Source organism: Peromyscus eremicus, chromosome 19, assembly GCF_949786415.1.
Source record: "Peromyscus eremicus chromosome 19, PerEre_H2_v1, whole genome shotgun sequence".
Lineage (NCBI taxonomy): Eukaryota > Metazoa > Chordata > Mammalia > Rodentia > Cricetidae > Peromyscus > Peromyscus eremicus.
Window position 1 is genome coordinate 33335397 of NC_081435.1, and position 21441 is coordinate 33356837.

The 21441-nt window shown below is 44.9% G+C and overlaps 1 protein-coding gene across 3 annotated transcripts in view; it reads right to left on the reverse strand.

Annotated features, from left to right (window-relative positions):
- The window catches only part of Mcc (MCC regulator of WNT signaling pathway), a 366985-nt gene that overhangs the window by 94406 nt on the left and 251138 nt on the right, over positions 1-21441 (reverse strand). For all 3 annotated transcript variants that reach the window (XM_059246236.1, XM_059246233.1, XM_059246234.1), the window contains one exon: positions 2249-2362. In XM_059246236.1, coding sequence (XP_059102219.1) covers positions 2249-2362 — 114 coding nt within the window. The remainder of the gene's footprint in view (positions 1-2248; positions 2363-21441) is intronic.

Below are 21441 nucleotides of genomic sequence, written 5' to 3' on the forward strand. Positions count from 1 at the left end.
TCTGGAGTGATTGTTTAGTACATGCATAAGACTCATAAGGAACCCGAGTCTCTACCTGGCTAAAAATAGTACCCACTGGAGCTTTTATAAGGAAAATAATTACAATAGATTGAAATTCAAATATATTTAAATGCATAAATTCTTAATAATATTAAAAAACAAGAGAGCTCTTTTAGAGCATCGCGGCGAATCAACGCATCCTCCTGACAAAGGTTAAATAAATAGCAGGATTCAGGTGCTTGTTTTATGTTTACCCTTTGAAATGCATCACATTTGAACAAACAGCAGGTGGGGAATTTCCCAGCAAAAGCATCTCCAGCAGTAACCTTGGGATAATTCAACTAAAATGTCATGCGTTTCATGTCCTAATGAAGTAATACACCCAGACCAGCAGTTCTCAACCTGTGAGTGAGTCGTGACCCCTTTGTGGGATCGAATAACCCTTTCACAGGGGTCACATATCAGCTATCCGGCATATCAGATATTTACATGACGATTCATAACAGTAGCAAAATTACAGTTATGAAGTAGCAATGAAGTAATTTTATGGTTGGGGGGTCATCACAATACCAGGAACTGTGTTAAAGGGTCACAGCATTAGGAAGGTTGAGAACCACTGGACTGGACACTTCATATCAACAGCTGCTAACATCTAAGAAAGATCAGCAACGGGATAGGATACTATGTGTTTGCTGGTGAAAGGATACATTGTACAGCTTTACCAAGGGGGGTGGATGTGAATCTGACCTCACCTCTGGATGGCAGGAGAGGCAGGATGAGTTGAACTATACCATGAGTGTACAGTCACCAACAGGTGTGGTTAACTCGGTGCAATGGCCAAGCTTAAAAATCATTACTAAAAAGCAAACAAGGCCTAGAGACTAAATCCTTATATTCTAAGTATTTAAAGGAAATGCCTATTTTTTAAATGAGTGAGATCCAACTGTAATAGTATTCTGCTGTAAGGAAAAATGAAATTTGTAGGAAAGTGGATAAACTTGAAAATTATATTAATCAAGGTCATCCAAATGTAGAAAAAAAAAATCCACATGTTCTCCCTCAAATGTAGAGCCTAACCTATAATACATGAATAAGTAAGCAGGTGTGTGTGTGTGTGTGTGTGTGTGAGAGAGAGAGAGAGAGAGAGAGAGAGAGAGAGAGCGAGAGAGAGAGAGAGAGAGAGAGAGAAGAGAGAGAGAGAGAGAGAGAGAGAGAGAAGAGAGAGAGAGAGAGAGAGAGAAGAGAGAGAGAGAACATTAGAAGGAAACAGAACAGAAGGTAATATGATGTGGCAGGGAAGGACAGAATGCAGGCCAAAGGCACATAAATGATGAAAGAGAATATAAAATGATTTCTTTCTCATTTCAGCTGCATCATAGATTTTTCATGTGGTGTATAAGTGAATAAAAACATAATTATATTGGAAGAGTAAAACCAAGCTTTTACAATGGCCATTCTAGCTATAGAGAAGTTCGCTGAGATATTGGAGTTTGGGACTGGGAAAGTATTTGAGTGGCTGCCTTAAACCAGCTGTATCTTGATTTCATGTGAGGTCATTAGAATAAAGTGATTTTTTTATTTAAAAAAAAATTAAACCCTTCCATCTACGGATGCAAACTTGAGTGGTAAACTGTAAATAAGTAAGAACTAACTATTAGCGGGAAAGTCATCCCGGAGGTTAACTGTATAGGAAAAGAAGTGTAGAGCTTAGACTGGACAGAAGGAGGTGTGGCGGGGCAGGCAGATTCTGTTTCCCAACTGTGTGCAGTAGGTATGAGGATGCTATGAACTACATTTGTATCCAACCCCCAAGTGCTGGATACTACTAGGTTTCCAATGACAGTAGGAGGAGGTGGGACTTGGGGGAAATGATTAAAGAGGGTGGAGCCCTTGAGAATAGGATTAGTGCCCTGATACATACAGAGAAATGAGAAATGAGGGATAGCTTTGCTCTTTCCACCATTTCGGGACCCAGTGTGGGAGCTAGGCTTACTAAAAACCGAACTGCCATGTGCCATGATGTCCAGCATCCATAACACAGAAATATGTTAACTGTTGAAGCCAGATAATCTATACTGGGGTTTATTTTGTTTTGTTTTGTTTTTAATAACCCACCTAGAACCTTAGCTCGTTAAATTCACATTTGTTAAAATTTCTATACACACACACACACACACACACACACACACACACACACACTGTTAAACAAAGAAGTTAGACAAACAAAACACCCATCCAGGTCCCTCACCTGCGCCTTGGCCAACTTCTTTTCCAGAAGGTCTCGTTCCCGCTCTGTTTGCTGCAGACGTTTATTCAGCTCTACTATGTCTCCCTTGAGGGATGCCAGGGCTGCCAGGTGGAGCTGTAGTGGCAGAAGGAGAGGGACCCATGGTTAGACAAGCTCATTCCCTTCCCTTCTTTTGATTAGCATAGCCACGTAGAAGAAAAAAAAATATCACCCAGAGGGGACACTTCTGAGAATGGGAGTGATTAACCTCAGGAACAACGCACCTAAGTCAAGGTCTTTTTGTTTTTGGTTTTTCGAGACAGGGTTTCTCTGTGTAGCTTTGCGCCTTTCCTGGAACTCACTTGGTAGCCCAGGTTGGCCTCGAACTCACAGAGATTCGCCTGGTTCTGCCTCCCGAGTGCTGGGATTAAAGGCGTGCGCCACCACCGCCCGGCTCTAAGTCAAGGTCTTATATGAGCTGGTTATACAGTCACTCTAGATAGAGCGGGAAAGGCCGTTTCTATGTGGGGGAGAACCGAAGTTGGATGGTAAATTCAGGGTAGAGAGCATAGCTCTTTATTCTAAGGGCTTTTCCTGAGTTCAGTGGGATAGCGACAGCTCAAATGGGGTTGCTTAACTCAACATACAGCACAAAGGCTGCAGCCTGAGCAGGAGGCTGAGGCAGGAGAATCTTAAGTTTGAAGCCAGCCTGGACTATATAAGGAAATCCTGTCTAAAACAACACAAAATAAAGCCCACAAATTAAAAGAAAGAGAGGAAGGAAGGAAGGAAGGAAGGGAGGAAGGGAGGAAGAAAGAAAGAGAGAAAGAAAGGAAGGAAGGAAGGAAGGAAGGAAGGAAGAAAGAAAGAAAGAAAGAAAGAAAGAAAGAAAGAAAGAAAGAAAGAAAGAAAGAAAGAAAGAAAGAAAGAAAGAAACAGAAAACAAAAGCTTTAGGCACAATAGACACAAAGAAAGGTGGGGATGGGGTAGGGGAAGACAGGAGGGGGCTGGATATAACTCAGGGGTGGAGCGCTTGCTCAACATGTAGGCAGTTTGACGGTCCATCCCCAGCACAAAGAAAGGGAGAGCTGGTTTTAAGACTTGGCTCTTCTTCCAGCTGACCTGTTGATTTTCTTGCTATTAACTCCCTCCTCATCACCCGCCAGATAGCCTCGGTTAGCTGGGTAGATGCTTCTCATAAACTAATAGACTCTCCCTGAGAAACACAATCAGAATTCTGATGTTGCGCTGTGCTCCAAAGAGCAAACCTCCATCCACCCAGACACCATTCCCCAGACATCTTGCTCAGGTTAACAGGAGCTGGAAAGAAAGTTGTTCTTCTTCAGCGGATTTAAAGAGGGGGAGAGCTAAGCACTGTGATCAGAATCTGAAAGACTTGGCACTCTGAATACAGAATTTGGTGGCACAAGCTACTGCCCCAGGAGGGGTTTCTGTGGCTCTCCAGGCCAGAGATGGGAGAACTACAAAACACATTCACCGTACCCATCTGAGCACCCACCTCAGGGAGCTCTTGCCTGCCCAGGTACTGCAGATACCTGCCTTCCCTTTGTAGCCTGGGTAGCCCAGGCTGCTCACCCCTGCGTCCTGCAGGGTGCTGCACCTAGAAATGGAATCATAACAGATGCTGCCTCTCACAGGCGCTCTGCCACTTCCCCTAGGACTTAATGTGAGTTGAGACCCAAACAGGCGTGTTCTTTAAAGATGGCCTGGCACGGCAGTACACAATTCAAATCTCAAGATCACTAGCACTTTAGTGTTAGAAGACCACTCTTTCTGCACCCTGCTGGGACATGTCGGGGTGGGCAGCGGCTTCAAAGCACTTGTGTTCCTCAGACTCCAACAGCAGTGTGACTAACTTAATTGTACACAGGCTACAAACCAACAGATCAATCGCTGATTTGAAACCAGGAATGCCTGAAATTTAAAAAGGAAATGCCAAGCAATCTGGTGGCATTTGCGTCTGGGGTAGGGCTAGGGCCCCTCAGAAAAGGTCACTCTTGCTGTTCAGATACAAGGTTTATGTGATGGTTTCTCAGCACAAATACCACTGTGCTCCCGCTACACAATCTTTTGGAGATTTGTTTTGTTTAGAGTTTGGTGAAGAGAAAGGTTCAGTCCCTTCCACCGCTGGGGCTGTCGCCTTAGTCCCGAGGCACCAGCACTGGCATGTCACCTGATCAGGTGGTCCTGGGACAATACACACCACCCTAACCCCTGAGGAGGATTTTCAAACACACTAGGACCTGACATGTGCTTTAAGAGACATGGATGTAGACACGAGGGTACCAGCTGAGAGTCTGGTCACCTTCTACCTAGCTCACCCTCTTACATCTGGGGTTGTCTGCAAGGGTTGGGAGGAAGAAAGGGCAAAGCTGGCATACAATACTGCAGACCCTCTCCCCCAAATCCTGACCTATGTCACATGGGGAGACACACAGAGGAGCTACTTCCACCACAGCCACACCAGAAGGGTCCGTAATAGGATCACACTGTCAGTGGGACTGCTGGGACTGCTGGGCTGGGTGCTAAAATATTTTCTGGCCCCTTGGCTCTCTGGATCACGTTTTCACAGGACAGACCTGTGCTCCTCCAAATGAAAGATGTCTCTCAATGAATGAGACAGACAAGTCCCAAAGAGTCTCCTGAATTTGATGGTGTCCTCTACACACAATCACGAAAAGGCAGGTACCTAAGAGTGTGTTCTACATGCTGAGATCCATCTATGTGCCTCCAAAGTAACAAACATTTGTGACGGATGTTAACTCTGTGACCCCACGGTACTTCACATGCTGGTGTGCCATGAGGACAAGATGTCTGAGAGCCCATAGTGCCCAGCTGGGACAACTGCAAGACTGTGTCACTTTCTTAAGGCTCCACAGAGCACCTGGCACCTCAAAGCATGGCTTAGCATCCTACTATTCCATACAAGACTGTACATGACAGTAATTTGCATGAGTTTTTCATGGATAAAAACTTTAAAGAATTTTACATGCATGATGATAAGAGAAATGAAATGCAACTAGAAGAATAAACTGGAAATGGCATTCTAGTGAATACCCAGTGGGCCCTGGGTGGCTCTAAATCGTTTTCAGTACTTTTAATTCAATGAATATTTTTGAAGGGAGTTATTTTTGTATTAAGGAAGCAATAAAAAGCCCAGCAAGAACATAGTAACTGAAACAGGTTGTTTTTCTTTCCTGTCTCAGTCCTCTGGCCCTTTTGATGGAAAGAAGACAGAATAAAACGTGTCCATTGTTGACCATTTCTCAACAGAGGCACAAAAGGCAGGACTTAAAACCGACGGCCCCCCGCCCTACCCCCGCCCCCATAATCACAGGAAGCTCTCAACACATGCGCATGCCTCTTTGCCAGCCAAGTTTAAAGTTAGCAGGGACAGAGGGACTTGCAGGTTGAGTCTTTCATAGGCCACACAGAGAAGCTTCAATATGGTGGATGCCGGCACAGGCAGCATAGTGCTGGATTCTGCCAAGTCCCAAGGCTTTGAATGTCAAGCCTTTTAGAGCTCTGTGAATTTTAAAACATTTTTATTTATTATTAGTATCTTACCATCATCATCATCATCATCATCGTTTTATTATTTGGGCCTGTGTGAGTTAGGGTGAGTGCATGCCATGGCACACACGGGTGCAAAGGTCAGAGGAATCCACTGAGGATTTGGTCTTCTCTTTCTACTGTGAGTTCTGGGGATTGAACTTGAGTTTTCAGGTTTGTGTGTCAAGTGCTTTTACCTGCAGGGCCATCTGTGAAATTTTCACAGGGAGCTAATGCAAAGCTGACATGGAACCTTGTCACTGTCTATATACGTTTGGCTTTAGTGCATACAGGTGACAGATGCATACATTCTCATGTTTCTCTGGACAAAGGTCCCGGATTCTCTATGTTGTTTGTAAGCTAGCTTCGCTCTGTGCTGTGTGCATCCAAATGCAGCTATACCACCTGGACATTTGGCAACAAGGTAATTGTCAAGCCAGGCAGTTGTTATTTTTGGACAGTATGTTCCTTGAGTAAAACTGCACTGTGGAACTAGGCTTAGAGACAAGCCAGATTAACCTCTGACAGCTAAGGTGCCCAGCCTGAGGGTCCAAGTGAGGACTGAGCACACAGATTCTCCTGGAGGTTTTTCCATGCTGAGCAGATAAGCAGCCCCTTACATTGTCAGCAGGAGACAAAGGGTGTCATACTCTTTAAGATGCCCTTGGAATCCATCAGTCCTACAATGGGAAGGGTGACCTCTGGGAGCACTTATCTCCATTCTGCTATTACTAACAATAAAGTGGCAAACGCAAGCCTGCTCTGCTGAGCTAAGCTAGCATTCTCTGATGCATCACATTGTGATCATCATCATCCAGCCTTGTGTCTGGGCTGGTAAACTCTACCTCTGTCACTTGGCTCATCTTTCTGGGACTTGGGTCTTGGAACAGCCCAGTCATCAAAGGACCAAAGGCTCCAGGAGCATGGCAGGGATGGAGGACTAGGTCACGTGAAGCTTGTCTTTTCAGTGTGGGTATCACTAGGTACCTCCTACCACAGGCTAGGCTGGTCTTCCTGCCCTGTGAGGGTGAGCTCATCCAGGGTGTACTTTGAGGGTACTGTCCCTTCCTCCTGTGCCTGTGTGGGTCAGCAGGTACTTCTGTAAGCCATGTCACACACTGCCAGGGTGCCTCTGCTTCTGTCCCACTGTGGGATAAGGGCATTTCTATTTTGTCCTCATCATGCCCCTAGTCCTCCATTATCATGACACACCTTTGATCTTACATTCTATGAAAGGCAATAGATAATGCCAACTCTTTCTTTTCATACAGTCACCTCTTTATTCGAGGGTAAGAGACAAGGGCAACCAAATTTGGCTGAACACACATGGTTGGCAGGATGCTCTCTTTCCACACTTCGTCATATTCCATCAAACACACTGCATAGAGCATCTCATTTAATCCCCACAAGGTAATGCTGAGAGGCAGACATTATCCCTTCACTGGACACTGAGGAAATCGAAGTGTGGAAGTTAGGTAGGAAAGCAGCCCAGGGTCAGATAGCTAAGGAACACTAGCTTCAAGTCTACTCCACTGTGTGCCTCATGGAAGCCAGACTCGGTGTGGCATTGCTTTCTTGCCTTTGGGACACCTAAACATGAATGCCCATGTACACGTACACAGTTGGGTAGAGGAGAGCTGTCTGTACTGGGTGTGTAGAGTCAAGATCTCTGTGGTACCCTCAGGCAGGAGCAGGGAGGTAAAAGTGATCTTTGAGGATGGTACCATGTCTCTAAGACTCCTCCAGGCTTCAACCTGGCCTCACAATACCTTGTGTGTCCTAGGTCCGTGGGTAGTGAACAGCCGCATATGTCCCAGTTGTCCTTGCAGGGAGCAGGGACAAGTGCACAGGAGAGCAGCTTCCTTCAGCTGCCCCTCCTAGACACTCCGCACTGCAGGAGCTCCAATTCAGACACACAAAGAACAAAATCCCTGGCACAAGGGCAGTGCTCCCTGCCAGATGGATACAATCAGGCCCATCCGGTGGTGGCTTCCTATTTGCTGCTAGGATTCCAGCTAGGGGCACCTGCTGTGTCGTGTTTTGAGAAAGGCTGTTCAGTCTTGAAACTTAAAACTCATTAAGCATCATCTACAAGATTGCACACTGCATGCAAATCACTTTCTGCCGCCCTCGGTCAACTCAGAAAGCAGTCGCTTCGTCTCTTTTCAATTTCCCTGCCAATTCCCTTGACAGGTCAACGGCCTCTGCGTTACTTTTAGAACCTCAGTTGAAATTCAGTTCTCGGAAAACTCCTTCAACATGGACGCACAGGATCCCATTAGATAAGGCTGTATTATAAAGCTGATGCCGCCAAGTCACCAATCCAAGGTCTGGGTACCACCTGGGAAGGCAGGCACACCAGTGTCCCCAGATCCCTTTTAATCCACATTTCCTTACAAACAGTTGTGCTTCTTAAATACTACCTGTGAATAATGATGAGCTTGACTGTTAGATATTGAAATACTAAAATCTGAACAGTAGTGTATGTATGTATATATATATATATATATATATACACATATATAATGTACTATGTAATACTCTAACTATTAAATATTAGTAACAGTATTTTCCACTACATAAATTTTGACTTGTCTAATTTTCACGGCAACACTACATTAAGTGGCATACAAAGAGTTCTGGAAACACATTCAGACAAACTAAAGATACCGCAATAGACTGGCTGTCCCCGCTTACATTTCAAGGTGGCTGCGCCCTAATGACACATCGTGGAGGGATGAAGATACAACAATTAAGCTCAGCTAATCAGGGAACATGAATATTTCAGCACACACTAAATACGGATGTGATCCCTGGGGCAGAACACCCCCCCACACACACACAGAGAATCGCACGAACATGAGTAACAGAGTTCGTCGACAAGGACTGCACTCTTCATAAATTTTTATATCGATCCAATTTAGCAGGTATTGAATTCCCCATTCTGGAGAAAAGCAAGTCCTTTTAATGGTGCAACAGTCAATAAACTCCACAGATCAGAACAGGCCGATGTAATTTTACAGTGATGGTTAAAGCCCTCTACAGGGCTCTGCTTTTTGTGGGAGGAGGAACAATGTCTTTTCTTGGGGAAAGCAGGCGAAGGTCTGGAGAGCATGTGTTTGCGCATCTGCACACATGCACGCAGCCACACACATGGGGCTTCATATGAGCTCAAGGTATGTGTGTGCTTCCCATGCAGCTCAAGGTATATGCTTCCAGACTTTCAATTAAAGTGCGTGCACAGCTGTAATGTTGACTTTTCAAGGATTCGGGACAATTATTGCTGAATGTATTCCCAGCTTCTTAAAGATCTCTTAATGGGCATTATTTCATTTAAATAAAATACCTGTCAAGGACTTGCTGCCAGGACATGCTCCTATTCCAGTCAAGGCACAGGCAAGCCCTGGCTGGCTTGACCAACCCCAGGCCTGTTGACTGATGGGCCACTTCCCCGCTCCCCGGTACAGCTAATCCAAAGCTGTTGGCTAGGGGAGAGGAGACAGACTTGAACTCCTAGCTGACTCTTGAAGGGACCTTGCTGACAGCTTGAGAGTCAGCGAGTGGATGGAAGAGAGGAAAGGTTTAGGTTCCAAATCTTCTCTCCTTTCAAATGGCCCTAGCCTCGTCAGGATCAGCCAGCCTAGATGCCTTGATCTTGGAACAGGAAGAAGATTGGGAAGAGCAGAGTGTGGACAAATAATGAGAAAAGCAGAATAATGGATGAAGTCATACAAAATCTATCCATGGGGAATCTATTTACCTTTGGAAGCCTCGCTCTACTCATCTGTAAAATGGGAACAATGCTCATGCATGCAGAGATCTGAGGACTGAACAAAATGCTGCAGGTAAAATTCTTGACCACAAAGCCAGCTGCCAAAGAATTAGCGGCATGGCTGTGACCACTGTGGTCACCACGGTCATGTGACTTCCTTTTTTCTCTCCCTAAAAGGTGTCAAGATAAAACTGGACTTGGAAGGCAGTGGTAGGCCACTCTGCTGTCTCTTAGTTTACACAATCCCCGATTAAGCAATCAAAGTGATTCTCCACACAGGGACCTGATTCACACTAGTCACAGTAATCTATACTTCGCCTTTCAACACATGGAATTCCATCAGCAGCTCCCTGCCCTGACTGGGCCAGCAGGTAGGCAGGAAGGCACAGCAAAGCATAATAACCCTTGAAGAGCCTGGGAAGAGGAGCTGTTCCACCACTCCCAGTCCACACCCCACTTCCTGCCCCCTCTTGTCCTTCGGAGAGCAGGGAGGCTCAAAGCATACAAAGTAATCTCAAAGTGAGCTACCACATACAGTGTCTCAAACGCAAAAAGAGAAAATGAAGAATTTACTGTAATCTAGGACACGAACATCTGTTCATGACAGTAAATAAAGACAAAGGGGATGAACTGAGTAAACTGTGGGACAGGTGTGGGCACAAGGTTGTCATACAGACACAGACAGACACATGTACTTGCACACACACACAAACGCACACACACACAAATGCACACATTCATGCACTATTAAGAACACGCAGCCCGTAACTTGCAGATTATTATTATTTCCTATAGCAATGACACAGTCTTTTGATTCTCTTGATTATCTCCACTTATCCACTACTGACCACTAGGGACAAGTTTTCCTTCTATCACACACATTTTCTAGCCTTTTATTATTTTTTTTCACAGCACTTCATAGTATCTGACATTATGAATTTGGTCTCGTTTTTGTTTGGGGTGAATGATTTTTACCATGAGGGGTCTGTGGCAGCAGAAATACTGTGGACCTGGGAAACAGCCAGTGGACAAGACAGACAACATTTAATTAATGAATAAATTAAGAAAAATTAAAATCCAAAGGAAAGAGGGGCTGGAGAGATGGCTCAGTGGCTAAGAGCACTGACTACTCTTCCAGAGGACCTGGGTTCAATTCCCAGCATCCACATGGCAGCTAACAACTGTCTGTAACTCTCACACGGACATGTAGGCAAAACACACATAAAATAAAAATAAATAACTTAAAAAACATTAAGTTCTTTAAAAAAATCCAAAAGAAATAACATACATTCTCCTTACACTACCTACAGATCATATCAGCTACACATAGCTGACAGGTTTTTTTCTATGAACAAATATAATTAATATAACTTGTGTGAAATAGCATGTTTAATATAGAACACTTTTTGCCCAAAACATCTACTAATGAGTCTGGGATAAAAGGTACCAAACTGTAAGCAGCATTCCCAGGCTACCTCTGTGTGGTGTTCAGGTAGCTTTTTTGTGTTCCCCTCTCCCCCTCATGAACATGTTTGGTTTTCTTGTCCCTATGTATAAAGAATTCTGGAGGATATAAATAAGCCTCTATGTAATCACTGCCCTCTACCCAGTGTGCCCAGGGAGATAAAATTCCTCTAGTAAGCTCCATGGTCTTGCTTCGATGATGCCTGAAGAGGGGAGAGGTGAGGATGTGATGCAGGTAAAGGTGGCCTGAACTCTGTAGCCTAACTCTAAGTGCTCTTGCCCTGGAATTCATCTGTTCTTGCAAGTGAGCCATGCACCCACCAAAGCAGGTCCCCCCCCCCCCATCTGCCAGCACTAGTCAGCCCAGGGCCTATGTGCTCCTCCATCCCTCACCCAATGACAAAGCTGTCAGAGCTGCAACCCAGTGCAAGTGAGCCACAGAAGCCTGCGGTTTGCATCTGGCTAGACGGCATTCCAGACCCTTTCCTGTAAGGAGTGCTTCTCCCTTGAAGGCAGCTTGTCCTCCCACTTTGTGTCAGAAACCACAACACAATAGCAATTTGGACAGGCATGCAACAGCTCAGCATTATTTTAACTCACAGCATGGAGCCTCCCTTTCCCCCTTTATTTACATGCTATCATTTACAGCCTTGCTGGTGGACACTCTTACAAAATGATTTTCTCCCCCCCCCACCCCACTTCCTCGCCTTCCTCTTAGTTCCCAGGCTAACTCTGAAGTTAATAGGGTAGAGTAGGCACAGTAGCAGAACTCACTGACTACAGGCAAGGCAGCAGAAGACACAGGGAGGTCTGCTAAATCTCTACTCTTCTGCTGTGAGGGCGCTCCCCGACACCCTGAGAAGAAACAGTACAGTAGGAGCCCACTGTGGTAGGCTCGGGAAAGAAACACTCATTTGAGCACAAATATGCATCAGTTGTTTCTAACTTTCCCTGAGTAAGGCGCAGCCCTGCATTCTAGCCAAGAACAGCAGCAGTCAGCAAACACAAGCAAGCATCTCCCAGACGCGTGTCCACCATGGTGACAGAGCCTGGTACAAGATGCTCGTCCCTCACACAGTTTTGGAAATGAAGTTGCTTTTCTCTACTCACACAGGCTCACATGAGATCTAAAATTCTCCTGTAGTTATACAGAGCCCCAGGGGAAAAAAATGGACAGGTTAAGGAGGAGGGCTGTGTATTTTTTGAAGCTCACAAACCCCAGCCTGATCATTAGATAAAACATGCCATAGTAAAAGAGGTGCTGTCTTGTCCTTGATTTTCTCGCCATGTCTGTCCTGCCCACTCTTCCCTCCTCACAGACACAGCACTAGATAGCAAATGCAAAGGATCCATAAAGCTGCTTTAGTTTGTTCACTGAGAGCAGGAAAAAATTAACACATTCTAGACCATTCTAGACTGTTTAGAAATAGGATATCCCCAACCTAGATAAAGATAACAAATGAAAGTAAGTGTAGCAGTGAAGAGAAATGCTGCAGGTACAACTAAATATGGGGCTCAAACTGTCCCAACCGAGCCTCACTCTGAAGAAATTCACAGTCAGTTCCTAGATACAGGACTCAACATAGCCACTGAGAGAACTTCAGAGAACTTTTGTCTGACACTCAGGAGGAGCCTCTTGTGGCCCAAGGAGTTACCGTGAGACAAAGTTCTGAGACGCTAATTATGAGGCACTATTAGTGAAATTGTGGTTTAAATGCAAAGCTCATTCTGAGACAGATGAATGGGATTAGAAACCTGAAGCCTGTTTGTGAGTCTGCTCATCCACCTCAATGCAGAGAGAGCACACACATGACATCAAGCTTCGTTCTGGGCTCCCAGAAAAGCATAGCAAGGCTGAAAGAGATTATTCTGCTTCAAGGGGAGGGAGGGAGGGAGGGAGGGAGGGAGGGAGGGAGGGAGAGAGGGAGGGAGGGAGGGAGGGAGGGAGGAAGGGAGGGCAAACTAGTCCTAGCTGGCAAGCTCAGGATGGACTCCAAGTACTAGCAGCTTAGGCAGCCACTGATAATGGGTTTATATACTTCAGCGTGACGGCTTCAGGCCCATGTAAAGGCATTTCTGGACAGTGAAGCTTGCTATGTCTCAGAGGGTAGGCAGAGCTATGGAATTACTCTCCTGGAAAACCTTTCTAGACAGGGGTGAATCTCCTTTCCCTGAGCTAATGTGGGTGCGGTCCTGCCTGGGTTTAGAATACAGCCTCTCAGAATCCATTCCAGTCTGATGGTTCTCCTATTTTATACCAATATGCACTGGGACAGAAGGAAAGTCAGCAACCAGATCAGACGACCAGAGGCCATTCGCTCAGTCCTGGCAACTGTGACCCCTACCAGCAACCAGAGCACAGAAGTCACACTTCATTTCCCAGTGTGCGGCAGCCAAGAACTGTGGCGGTGGCATACACACCTGCAGGGCCAGGACTGACTGACTACTCAGCGAACGGCAGCAACAGAGCTGGGCATGGATTCCACGTGATGGATCCCAGAAGCAATAGCATCCCTTCCCCTCGGCCAACAGGCTAGTGTAGAAAAAAACAAAAACAAAAACAAAAACCAAAAAACCAAAAACCAAAACAAAAACCACCTACACCTTAAATGTGAATGTCTGGACATCCAATATCTAGACTCTTTGGGGTCTTGACATATTTCCCCCTCCTGGGACAGAGAAAACTGGATCTCTCACTATCTCACTACCAACTTCGGTTTCTCAACAACCATCATAAAGGAGCCTCAGATCATCCAAAGGTTGTCCATAGACCCAATATTTTTAAAGCTAATGAACCTAACTTATTCTAGGAATTACATTTTGGGGGGGGGGTGCGCAAATGTTCACCAAAAATGTACAAAAATGATCACGTCATTTCCAGGAGAAACAGCCACCAAGTTTCCTTGTGCCGCATTTCACACACCTGGTGCCGAAGCAAGCTGATGGCCAGCCACATCAAGCCTATTTCCAGCTTGTGTTGCACACGCTCATCACCATGGCAACTAGGGAGTTCTAAGGTATTCATACCTACACGTAGAGCCTAAAAATCTGGCTGAACATGTGCCTTTTCCTAGATAAATTCCAGATGTTAAGCAAATTTTCACATTCATTTAGTTTCCTTTCACTGCATCATGTGACCTGTTTCTTGAAAGTTTCTGGGGGTGGGGTGGGGTGGGGGACTACAACCAAGAATAAAACACTTGAACTTTGTTCCCTATGACAGCCAATGCACAGAGACTTAAAAAGATACATACACTTGAAAACATAAGCTATATTTCAAAGCTAGGCATGGCGGAGCATGTCTATGATTTCATAGCGAGGTCCTGTCCCAAAGCAAAGGTGATAAACACACATATGGTATAAGTCATAAGACACATCAAACCTTGACCTGTGTCAAGGTGGAATTCTAGAACACACTGTGTGCAAACCCACCTGAGTCTGAACAGAGGGCACAGGTGGCAGTGAACACACTTTTCAAACATGTCTGTGGTGCTAGCCTCCTAAGCGGTCAAGGTGGAGCAGACAGATCTGGGTTGAGGAAGGGAGAGTGCGGAGCACAATGGACTTGCCCACAGGGTCCTTTCCTGACCTGTCTTTTATGCCTCACGGTGTGCAAAGCTGAATGCAGACTGGGTCAGGAGGAAGCAACTGCCCAGGCAAAGACAGCCTCTGGAACATTCTACAGGAGACTCAGTAGGTGCAATCCAGCATGGTGTAAGCTGAGCGAACAAGCCTGGAAGACAAGCCCCTTCCCCCTCACCTCCCATCCCCAGCACCAGGCCAAGAGCATCCCAGGCACCTCTGTAACTGAAACTTTGGAGCTGTCCCCATCCCAGACTCATTGTCCTCTGTCTTGGAGCCAGAGGAAGAGGAGGTACTGATTTGCATTACGCCTGACTTCCATGGGTGAGAAGAAGGAAAGAGGGAAGGAAATAAACCCAAAGAAGAGAGGAAGAGCAGATGGCAATGCCATATATACCACACCGACAGCCATTCTTCAGGAAGTCAAGAAACCCAGAAGGAGAATGAAAAACAAGGGAGAGGCAATGCACAGAAGAAGGTCTAAGCGATAAACCTGCCCCTTTGAAAGGTACTCCCTTACAGGTCGTTTTCAGTAGCCAGTTGTTTCCAGCCCTTGAATGTCATCCACACACCTGTAGGCAGCAATGGCAAGCATCCCAGGACCAGTCCGGCTTAGACGGGTGGAGAGAGCTGAAGGCTGCTCCCAGAAAAGAATGCTCTCGTTCAGAACCCTAAGAGCTCTATGGGTCACCGTGCCTACAGGGAGACACAAGGGCAGGTTTCTTAACAGGTACTGACTTCCCCTCTTGTGTTCAGTTGCCTTCTGAAGTGGGATGCCCTAGGAGAAAATAAGAAGTTGTGCAACCAGGCTCTCTATGCAAGTGTTTGCAGGAACAACCAGAGGGCTGTCTAGAAAAGAAAACGCCTCATTGCTTTAATAGTAGTTATTCAGACAACAAGAGGCAATTTAGAGACTAGCCAGCAAAGTGTGCGAGATTGGCATAAATGATGCCGCTTCTGTTCTGTCCCAGCTATTATGTATTGCCCAACTTCACTTTGGCTAAATAGAGTTCTTTCTTCCGGGATGGTAAGTACCTGATACTCAGGTACAGCTACAATGACAGGATTACACAGATAAACCACACACTCCGAACTCAGCTGCAAATGTCATAGGATTTTTAGCAAGATGCACAAAGGGTTTTGTTGTTGTTGTTGTTGTTTGTTTGTTTGTTTTACAAGACAGGCCAGGATCTTCATGGGCAGAGTAGTCAATAAAAGGATTCTGAGAGATAAAAGTGAGTAAAATGCTTGTCACAATGAGCTGGGTGGCCAGAATCAACATAAAGATGGATGGAGAGACCAACTTTACAAGGCCATCTTTTGACCTCCATGCATACTTTGGCACATATGCGCCTGCAGAGAACACATCACACACACACACACACACACACACACACACACACACACACACACACCAATTTTTTAGAAGGGAATTAATACGGTGTCTTTATTTTTTCCTATCTTCATGGCATCCACTTCTTTTAAACAAGAACAATCGTACGATAGTAACTGGTTCTTTTATTCAAGATTTCATCTTCTTCTTTGCCTTTGACAGACTTTCTTTCTGTTCCATGGTGGACTCGTGCCTCTCCTGTAGAACAAGGCAGTATATAACATTTCTATTTCTCAGGTAAGAAGCTACATTTCTGAAGAAAACCACAAATGCTCAAATGAAAGGAAGCTTGATTGCTATTTTAGTATCAGTCACTAAAGTACCTCAGTACCCAGTCTATCTCTCCACACACCTATTTCTTTATCTGTGCTGTGGTGCTAATATTGGCTCTAGGACATGGGAGTATGAAGGGGCTTGTAGAAGTATCGTATGTTACTAGCGTGTTGAAATTGTCACATGACACTTTTCAGGTTATTCCCTTCCTGATACTTTAGAGCCACCCTGATCACACTTCATTACGCCCTCCTCTGTTTATAAAGTCTGACAGGAAGCCAAGTTAGAGATCTTAGAACTCCTAGAGGCAGGGGGAATCTCTGTGAGTTCAAGGCCAGCCTGGTCCACATGGTAAGTTCCAGGCCAGCCAGGGCTATACTGTGAGATCTTGTCTCACACAAAAACAAACAAACAAAAACAAAAAAGTTGTGTTAGGGACTGCAGTCCCTCTATGAAACAGTTTTTATTTAGAGTGTAAGCCGCCGTAGATAGTGTGCTCTGCTCCACAAAAGTCTTCAGCGATACTGATCTTAAGGGTATGTGGATCCTGAGGAGCAGATCCAGAGAGTTCTAGACCAAGTGCTAGCACAAACTCTAAGCTCAGGAGGGTCACCTAAAGAGTGGATGCTTGGCTCTCCTCCTGGGTTTTCTGGACCATGAACCAGGACTCCATTGAAGTACTGGGTAAATGTGTCTGCAAAGCGTTGGGGTCAAATACACTGGATGCATGTTGGAGCTATTTTTGTTTTGTGGTGGGAGTCTGACCATGTCCTGGACAGTTAGTCAGCAGAAAACATCTCATCACAACTGCTACATCCACAAGATAGCTCCTGAGACAAGGTTTTCAAAGCATGATTACAGCATGGTACGAGCTAATCTCCCATGAGACAAGGAGCCTTTCTCTTGAAACTAATGACTAAAGGAAGAAGTTTTATCACTGTGTACCCATTATCTTGCATCTTTACCACAACATGTAGTAGTAAGCTTTGGTCAAGAAATCAGCCAACAAAGACCAAAAACACACGGAGAAACAGAAGGTAGAAACCTCTTCAAGTCAGAAAACAAACTGAAGGCTCCATGGCATGTATCACTGTTATTGGGCAAGTCCCAAGAACAAGCAAGCAACTCTCCAGAAACTGTGTGGGTTCTGGGAACAGAGCGCTTCAAAGACATCTGATCTACTTTCCACACCGGAAGTCCTGAAGCTTGAGAGAGCTTACTCTGCTCCAGGAACCTACGGATGAGGAACGCCCTCTCTTCCCTAACGCCATGACCCATCATTCAGTTTTTGTCCCATCATCAATGCAGCATTAGGACCTAGACAAAGTAAGATGGGAAGCCATCTGAATGCTGATGGCCTTCACGCACTATCGGGTCTCAGGAAAGAGAAGAATCATAAGAAAAAAAAATCATATGTGAATATCTAATACCATTTCTCCAAGTTCAAGAATGGAAGGGACCAGAAACATGCCAATGGACAGTTCATACCAAGTGAACATTATTCAGTTCAAACAAGCAGGCACCTACCTTAACACTGACTGTGGTAGTTTGAATGAAAATGCCCGCCCCCCATAGGTCCATAGGGAGTAGCATTAGGAGGTGCGGCCTTGTTGGAGTAGGTATGGCCTTGCTGGAAGAAATGTGTCACTGGGGATGGGCTTTGAGGTTTCAAATGCTCAAGCTAGGTCCGGGGGTTCTCTCTTCCTGCTACCTGTGGATCCAGATATAGAATTCTCAAGCTATTTCTCCAGCACCCCATCTGCCTGCATGCCACCATGCTTCCTGCCATGATGATAATGAACTAATCCTCTGAACTGTAAACCAGCCCTAATTAAATGCTTTCCTTCATAAGACTTGCCATGATCCTGGTGTCTCTTCACAGCAATAGGACACTTGACCAAGTCCCCTCAGGCCACTTGAGACAATATTCAGAGTGACTGGCAAGCTTTTGCATCTGTGACCACAAAGCAATGTTAAGTAAGCATTCGGGCAACAGATCGCCTCTTAAAGTTATTGAATAGTCTAGGCAAGGTTTAGACTCTGGTATGTTTCATCCTCCCTTTCCTTGGGCTTGGCCTCAAGTTGCTATTTCCTGTAGCTATACAGCTAGAGAATCCTTACTTTGCCTTGTGAAGCAGGCTTGTCCCATTATAATATTAGTGGGAAATTGTGTAGTTTTTCTACTTTTGAAACTAACATAAGCCTAGAACCAACTAGGCTTCAACACCCGCCACCCCCCCAACAACAATAACAAAAGCCAAAACACTTATGATTAAATGCTCCTTTAATTCAATGTGTCTGGTAGGCTGCTACTTGGCCAATAGCCAATTTAGACAATTACTAGACGAGTGGACAATTTTCCTTCTTGTATAATATAATAGTCAGGAAGTTTTAGGGCTGGGGCTGTAGCTCAGTTGGTAGAGGGCTTGCCATGTGTATGCAACACCCTGAGTTCAACCTCTAGCCCCGCATAAAGCCAAGTGTGGTAAGGCTCACCTGCAATTCCAGCACTTTGGAGGCTGAGGAGGGAGGGTCAGGAGTTTAAGACAATCTTTGGCTCCATAGCAAGTTTAAGGCCAGCCTATGCTACATGAGACCCTGTGTATAAAGGAGGGGAGGAAGAGGAAAAGGAGCCGAATCACATAGTCAGTACCTTTTTGAACTGCTCCACAATCACAGTATGCATTTCTATACTCTGCCCTCTACTTAATACCAAGCAATAACGCAGACACTCCATTTACTGCTAGGATCATCTTTGTAGAGTACAGGCTCTCCTTAGTCCAAAAGCAAATTCTTGAGGACCACATGATGTCGCCTTTGCTCCTCAGCATATTCCTTTCCTAGCAGCTGGTCTGTTGGACTAATTATTGAGTTAACATCACTGAATGACAGAAATCGAGGATCTAGAACATTTGTCGTATTTCGTATGTCTATCCCCAAATAGCTATGACGATCACAATTGCTCCTGAGTGCCTTTGGTAGGAAAATGGAGCAGGGTGACCTCAGCAGCCAACTTTGACCGGTGGCATAACCAACCCTATCCTCCCTAAGTGTTTACAGTAGCAAAATGAGGACAAAGAAGGTGGAGGCTAACCCTGCAGAGGGTTCAGAAGAACTGAAGCAACATTGCAGAAACCCATGCCTGAGACCTGTGAAGTGTGTCAAAAGGGTTCACTGCCGCCATGGAGTAGAAGGCAGTTCAACCGGCTGCTTTTCAAAGTGGTAAGAGAGAGACGGAGGGAAGGCACAGAGGACGGCGTTCCCCTGAACTCACTTGTAAAGAGCCAGGTGTAGTGGCCAGCGCTTGAATTCCCAGTGGTGGCCAAGCAAAACAGATGCAAGTGAAACCCAGGAGTTTACCGGGTGCTCAGTCTAGCCTACTTGGCAAGGAAGCACACATATATGAGCCTGTATGTGTGTGTTAATTATTAGCACTTATTAAGACAGACTGAGAGCATTTAATAGACAAGGGCTGAGGCGGGGCGGGGGAGGGGGGAGAGGATAATATAAAAATGATGGCTGAGATTAATGCTCTTAACTGGTTTCCCAGCCTCTTTCTGAAGGGATTTACCTAATGAATCCCAGCCTGCTGGTGAAGCCTGGGAAGAATTGTGGTGAGTTGTGCCCAGACTGTTGGGGCAGATCACCAGTCTTTGACACCTAAGGAGCCTTAAGTTTCTTTGTTTGAGGACATATTTCAAAAAAAATGTTTATCATAGCACTTGACTAATGAAAAGAAAAAAAACCCTAGAAATTCACTAAAGCCAACCTATAATAGACTAAATGAATACATTGGTATATTTACATTTTGTAACTGAAAAAGAGTAACATCTACCAGAAACTTTGGAGAGAAAGCCATGGCACACTGTTAGTTTTGATTTTTGTTTTTTAATTTAAGCTTAGAATATACAGGTTTAATTTTCATAAAAATGTTCACCACATAAATAAGTCTGTATTTTGTGTGAGCCTACATGGGTATTGGGGAAAAAAACAGCTAATAACAACTAAGTTGTCAATACTCACTAAGGGGGGGATGAAAACTTATGGGTAAGGGAACTGCACGTCTTGTTACCTGACTCCTGTGTTGTTTGATTTGCTACAATAGGTATGCAAAGATTTGTCCTTGAAAGGAAAAGCTAGTGAATTATTATTCTTGAAAATGAATAGACATGTCAACAAATTTTGGAAAACGAATATGAACGGTGCAAACGTAAACTGAACTAAGAATTATCAGACACAGAACAAACAGAATCATGAACCCCATTAGGGCATGTATGCCTGAGACAGCCGAGCTTTGATGACGCGAAGCTGGAGAGGGGTACGACAATTAGCTTCCCTTTGATTGCACGGGCTTATTTATTCTGCTTATCTCAAGACAGAGCTAATAGACCAGATCAGTTTGAAAGGTCCTAAATGGTTCTCAGCATTTGGGTATATTCCAGGAAGACTAAGTTAATTTAGCTATTCGCAGAGTGGCACATTTGACAGGGATAATGCAAATTAGATCACTGTAGTAAGTATTTGATTACCCACTCAAACTGGAGGAAGAGGGAGACAGATGAGGAAAGATGATGTTACAGAAGGGACAAGTCATTGGACTTTCGAAAGCCTTGTTTAACTTGCCCCAAAACACATGCAAGAGGCTGTGTGAGATTTGTGTGAAGGCTGCAAATTTGCTGGAAGGAAATTAATTAAAGATCAATCACATGGCACTCTTTAAAATACACTTAAAACTGTGTTTTTCTTTAAGGAAGAGATACAGATCATCCCCAACTACTCTGTCCTCTAGAGTGGTTTTCATGAATGTTTTCAACCCATAGGTCACAGGCCATGGATGGATCTTGAAATGAATTTAGTGTGTGGTCAGCATGGGTCTAGATTTTAAAAGAAGAAAGTTTGAGGGGCTGGAGAGATGGGTCAGCGATTAGGAGTGTGGACTGCTTTCCCAGAGAATCCAAATTCAGTTCCTCATCAGGGGGCTGACAACCATCTGTAACTCCAGCTCCAGGGAGACCCAGTCAATGTCTCTGGCCTCCAAGAGCTCCTGTCCTCACATACCACTCCCCCAAACACATATACACATAATTAAAAATAAAATAAATGTTTAAAATACATGAAGAAAAAAGGTTGAAAACTATTGTTATAAACAGGTCCGA